At 41.1% G+C, this 5632-nt stretch overlaps 1 protein-coding gene across 1 annotated transcript; it reads right to left on the bottom strand.

The window, feature by feature from the left end:
• Window positions 1–2219: 2219 nt before the first annotated feature.
• On the bottom strand, window positions 2220–5485 carry LOC107101354 (homeobox protein Mohawk-like). Its single transcript, XM_015400241.1, has 2 exons — window positions 4635–5485; window positions 2220–4529 (listed from the first exon to the last, which is right to left on the bottom strand). The coding sequence occupies exons 1-2, from the start codon at window positions 4832–4834 to the stop codon at window positions 4322–4324; spliced, it is 408 nt and encodes a 135-aa protein (XP_015255727.1). The 5' UTR covers window positions 4835–5485; the 3' UTR covers window positions 2220–4321.
• Between the last annotated feature and the right edge of the window lie 147 nt (window positions 5486–5632).

The following is a 5632-nucleotide window of genomic DNA, read 5'->3' as shown; positions in this document are numbered from 1 at the left end:
CAGAAAGTGGGCTGCTGTACACTGGTGCCACTAGTCCAAGCACCATCAGTAGACAATGCAGGTGAAGTGTCTTGCCAAAGGGCACAATGACACTGAAAGCTGAAGCCTCTGGTTGCAGGGCACACTCCTGTATCTGACGCAACTAAACAAATAAAATATAATAAATAAAAATGCGTCCATTTACGGCCTCAGACTATGCTGTAAACTAGGTCATTTTAAGCAAATAATGTGTGTTTATATATATATATATATATATATTAGGGCTGTCAAAATTAACGCGCTAACGTGAGATGATTAATTTCTGGAATTAACGCAATATTTTTTTAACTCATTAACACAGTCCCGCAATTCCCACAATTCAATTGTCCGACATGAGCGAGATAGAGGAATCAGAAGAACCCGTTGGCCCGCTGGATGGACAGTTTGAATATAAAAAAAACAAAGACGGGACAATAAATAAACTTGTTCTGGTTTATTCAGACTGCAAGAAGGACTTTTCGTTTCACCGAAGCACTTCGAGCCTTAGATATCATCTTAATGCCAAGCATTCATTTGTTGGGGCTTAAACTTCAGGTGTTACAACTGGCATGCGTCAGACCACCCTCACCGAACGCAGGGCATTAAGTAACGGCCCGCTTTACATTCAGAAAATGTTAAGCAGTTAGTTTGCCTTAAAAACTGGCTAAAAGATAAACAAATAAAAGGCAAAATGACCTCATGTAATTGTTTAAAAGTCAAGTTGTTTGTTTTAAATGAAAAACGTTCCATTAAATCATCCTTTAGTTGCTAAAAAAAAAAAAAAAAAGCAATGGCTAAGTTGCCAAAATTGTTGAGAATTAAATTCTTTTTTTGGATTTGTCATTAATAAAAACCAAATGTAATACCATCTTGTTTATCCTTCTGTTTTGAAAAGAGTACACAGAAAATTTGTATTTTTCAATAATATTCAGGCTAGTGATTAATCGAAATTAATTCATGAAACCTTGTGATTAATTAGATTAAAAATGTTAATCGTTTGACAGCCCTAATATATATGTATATATGTATATATTCATATATATATAAAGAAAATGGCCTTTTACAGTCAAATGCCAGCTGAATGACAGCCCACTTCCTTGCAGCTCTCAGCAAAATCCCCTCCAACTTCCAGCCACTGGCCTTTTCCTGGGAGTGCATATTTTCCTCGCTTTCATTGAATTACAGGGTTGACCAGGAGATGACACTTCTCTTTAGATCTTAAAGGCATATTATGCAACATTTTTCAGTTAATTAATGTGTTCCATAACGTTTTGGATGATTAAATGAGTCATTTCAGGTTGAACAAAGGTATTCTCGGCTGCCCTGGTGGTCGGTGGGGGAAATACCGCACTTGCAATTGCAGGAGCCCTCGGCCCGCACCCACAGGCTCAGAAGTCTCGCGAGAGTCGGTCTTGCTTTACGGCGAGAACTGCTACACGCCCCCAGTTAAAAGCATGCTCGTTGCTAGCACAGTGGCGATATTTTTGCTGTTATCATGGCGGAACCAGCGAGATAACAGCGAAAGCCCGTGTCGGAAACATGCTAAATATTCAAACTCGAAAACTGGAACTAAATAGTCACTCACCGCAGTAGACATGGTGATTGGTTGCGTTCGCCTGTCTGCTAAGCTCAAAACAACTGTCTGGCTTGATGGAGAAACCAGGAGAACAGCTGAGCATATTTACGACAGTGCACTTTTACTTTCGCCCTCTGGGGGGAGCCTCGCTGGAAAATCAACACCGGTTGCATAGTATACCTTTAATGTCCACAAGTCATGACAGAAAGAGTATTTTAGTACAAATATTGTTTTAAACGGGAATTGTATGGGACCAGCCAAGGACGCATCAAGTAAAGCAGGTACATTTTGAATGGCTACTCCTCTAATGGGGAGCAGTGGGCTGCCATTTTGCAGCACCCAGGGAGAAGTGTTGGGTTAAGGGTCTTGCTCAGGGACCCGGAGTGTTAATCCGTGGGAGGGAGCTTGACCTCAGAACCTCTGGATTCCAAGCACATTGCCCTAACCACTAGGCCGCCACTCCCCTAAAGTATCTAGATTATCTAACAAATCTTAAAATTTGCTAAATAAGTTAATGGTAATTATTGTGTATGTAATGTAAATAAATCTTAACATTTGAATTATTATTCTGTAAGTGCAAGGGAAGGACAATTCTGCATCTTTTTTCATTTAGATGTTTATTGTCATCGCCAGGTAAAAAATTTGATCAAATACATTTTTACATCGTAGCAAATGAGACAATACGAGGAGATAAACAGTACATCTGGTCATTGGATTGGAAATCCAGTCATTATCAAAATAGAAATAAAAAATACATTTATATAAATTAACAATAAAAGACAAGTTATGATTGACTTTCATTGCTCGGTCAAGGTAATAATTTATACATCATAACAATATGTTTCTCTGCATGCTTAAAAGCAGTTTGTGCTGGAAAATGTCACAGTAGCAAACTCAAGGCTGTAGAACCCATTTGTTCATATGATGTTCCTGTGGGGGGGGGGCAGAGACTTGCCGTCTCTGACCTTTCCTTACCCTTTGCCTCCTCCCAGCATGCAGCTAGTATGTGAGGTGTTGAGCGGTCCAGAGGTGCTGAGCTGCAAACTAAAACACAAGGTGTGGATCCAATTCTTCTCCGCAGCTACCCGGCCCTGGATCAGGCGGATGAAAAACACATGCGGGGAGGAGGAGGCCAACGTCCCGAGTGCATAAACAAACACAGCCTGAGGTTTGGCAAGTGTGACTTATTCCAAACTACTAACAGAAATGACCAAAGTTCATTTCTGTTACTTTTCTCTGTTTTGTTTAAACGCCCCTTTAAACCATGAACTTCATGTTAAACACTGAACAGACATACAACAAGTAAACGTGGAGATTTGCTGTTTCACCAAAGTCCTTGACCATGACAACAGTCAGAGTTTTGTAAATAAAAACTATACAATTAACATCCATTTCCAGGCACATAATTAGCACCTTAAATTAAATTCAGCTCAGAGGTGCAACTGCAGTTTCTCCAGAGGTTATGACTTCTCCCTCCTGACTATGAGCTTTGCAGAGCTCACCACATACAGTTAAACATATGCTACAAAAGGAAAAAAAATTACTTTTTTTGCTCAAAAAGAGATTTTTTCCATTGGATTACAGAGAGGATTTTAATGCAACACATTCAGCAGAGACGGTTTGTTCAAGAACAAAATAAGACACATAGAGGCAGTCATAACAAATGCTTTCAACACTTGCTTGGCTGACAAAGAAATAATACTGTAATGAAGTGCAGGGGTGGAAAAAAGAGGCATTGGAGGAGAACGTTAGATTTTTAAGCCTATCCCCAGGCTTCTTGTAAACAGCAATTTGAAAGTAATGCCGAACATCTGGGGAGGCTGTGGATCAAAAGGCAGAGAGGGAGCAAAGGTTGGCTTTTCTTTCAGTTTGTTTCTTTATACCAGACAATATTATTCTGTGCAGACATGTTAAAGGCTAACATCATTTGCATTGCAGACTTGTAATGTAAAGTGAAAACATCCCTTTTAGAGTCAAAGCAGTAATTTACCGAAGTAGTGGCCCTGCATGTATCCGCCGGGCCGTGTGGGTGATAGTGGCTTTAGGTTCAGCTGACCAGCTGTGCACATTTCAGGAGCTACGCGGCTTGATAAGAGCAGAATCCTTCAGCGGCTGATGGAACAAGGTCAGGATGCGATGATGAGGTGGAGAAAACTTTTAGCTTATCTCTGTATTCAGAAGTCGCTGATCGCGTGCCAGTAGCCACAGTCTGACGGTGATAAAAGGGGGTTCTGTTTACAGCCAGAATGGAAACTCCAGTCAAAATAAGAACATGAGGCACTTCCACTAAGGATCCGTTCAGAGGCATGCTGTTTGAGTTTAGCAGTGTCAGTGAGCTCACTCCGTCCCAAAGGTACATAATGTTACAAGGAGCAAATCCTGAATTGTACTAAGAGCCCTCACCCGACAAAACATTCCAGCACTAATCTCTGTAATCATATGTTCCATTGCTCACAGTCGCAGAACAGAGCTGCTGAAAAAGAAAAAGGCACTTTGGAAAATACTATTTCTTTACTAAAAAAAGAGATTTATAAAAATAAGTTAACATTAATAAAGTTTTGTTTTTATGAAAAGGAATTTCATAAAAGTCCAAAATATGTTTCTTTTTCTCCACCAGCTCAGTCTCTTTCAACACCGGTTGTTTGATGCCAGGAAGGCTTTCTGGTCTCTGTTCAGTTTACTGAGAGAGGAATGTTTACTGCTTTGCATAGATTAGTAGCGTCACAGCTAAAACTGCGTCACAAATGGCACTTTAACCGTCTTCACCTCAGCGATATGAGAGGACTTCTGGATGATGCAGCTGGTTGTTCCCGAGACGCCGTCCTTCCCCTGGGCCAAGTTGGTCAAGGCCATGACTGCGTTGATCTCCTTCCACTGCGTCACATCTTTGGCCTTCGCCTTCTCCTCCTGCGTAGCTGCGACGCCACCGTTGCTGCTGACGACCGGCAGAACAAGTCAACAGGCAGAGAAAGAAGAGAAACAAAAAGCGTTACAGCTCATGTTTAGACATAGTTTATCTACTGATAGAAGGTCTACTCACTGGTCACGTTTCCTGGATCCAAGCTCTGTGGTTTCTGAAAGAAGAGACAGAAGAAGGTCAGTAGGCAGAGTTCCCCGGGTTAGAGGAGATCCGCTGCAACCTTTCAGAAACTGCTTGTTTAACAGATGCTGTGTGTCTGCTTTGGTGGTTTTGGACGTCTGTTCTGTCCTCTCAGTGGACAACGTGTCTTCAGCAAACATGAGCTGCTCTGTTTTTTCTCTTTACTCAACAGGCTGAACACAAAAAGGACATTTACCAAGAAGCCTTCAAATATAAAGGATACTTAGAGGATAGAGCTGTGTAATATTTAATAGCAAAAGAAATGTATATCAGCCAGCATGAATGAAAGAGATCAGAGAGAAAATGAAAAGCAAGTGAATGAGTTAGCAAAAGAGAGATTGACATTTTCTGGCTTCTTCACCCACCTACCCTGAAATAAGACCGATCTCTATCTTATCTATGAAGCATTAGTATAGCAAAGCAAAGTCATCAAACAATGAAGGCTGAGTGGTTTTGGAGGAAGCCAGAGTCTTTCCTTCAGCATGTTATTCACACTCTTCAGTCACATCTGTTCAACACTGAAATTTATCACACAAGCTTGAAGTTACATGAGGCATTAAAAGAGAGCAGAGCATTTGGATCTTCTAGCTGTTCCAGATCAGACGTTCCCTTTAAGTTCACTAAACATTTAGCTATGGCCTTGGGAGCTTTGAAGAATTCTGCAGGAGTTAAAGATGCTAAAAGCGGAGAAATATCTAAAAGTTTCTGACCTGTAGGTGGTCATCTTTAACACAGTCTTCTGCAGCCACACACTTAAAGGAATAGTACACCCAAAACATGATTAGCCTTCATTTTCTACTCACCCCCATGCTGAACAACCTGACAACAGCCAGATGCATGTCTCGCTCCGTCCAGCTCCACTCACATACATCTGGGAACCCGCTCATTGAAAGTGATTTCCCCAACCGAATTTATGGTCTGTCCAATCAGGACGCAGG

Source organism: Cyprinodon variegatus, unplaced genomic scaffold (genome assembly GCF_000732505.1).
Source record: "Cyprinodon variegatus isolate N-32 unplaced genomic scaffold, C_variegatus-1.0 Scaffold1086, whole genome shotgun sequence".
Lineage (NCBI taxonomy): Eukaryota > Metazoa > Chordata > Actinopteri > Cyprinodontiformes > Cyprinodontidae > Cyprinodon > Cyprinodon variegatus.
The sequence above is the reverse complement of the archived record's forward strand: the minus strand, read 5'-3'. Positions and strand labels throughout refer to the sequence as shown.

Excerpts from the sequence above, each read along its gene's own strand:
- LOC107101354 (XM_015400241.1), bottom strand. The coding sequence starts at position 4,834 with ATGTTTGCTGAAGACACGTTGTCCACTGAGAGGACAGAACAGACGTCC. Across the intron at positions 4,530-4,634 it reads GGATCCAGGAAACGTGACCA|CAGCAACGGTGGCGTCGCAG; the intron begins GTGAGTAGACCT and ends GCCGGTCGTCAG.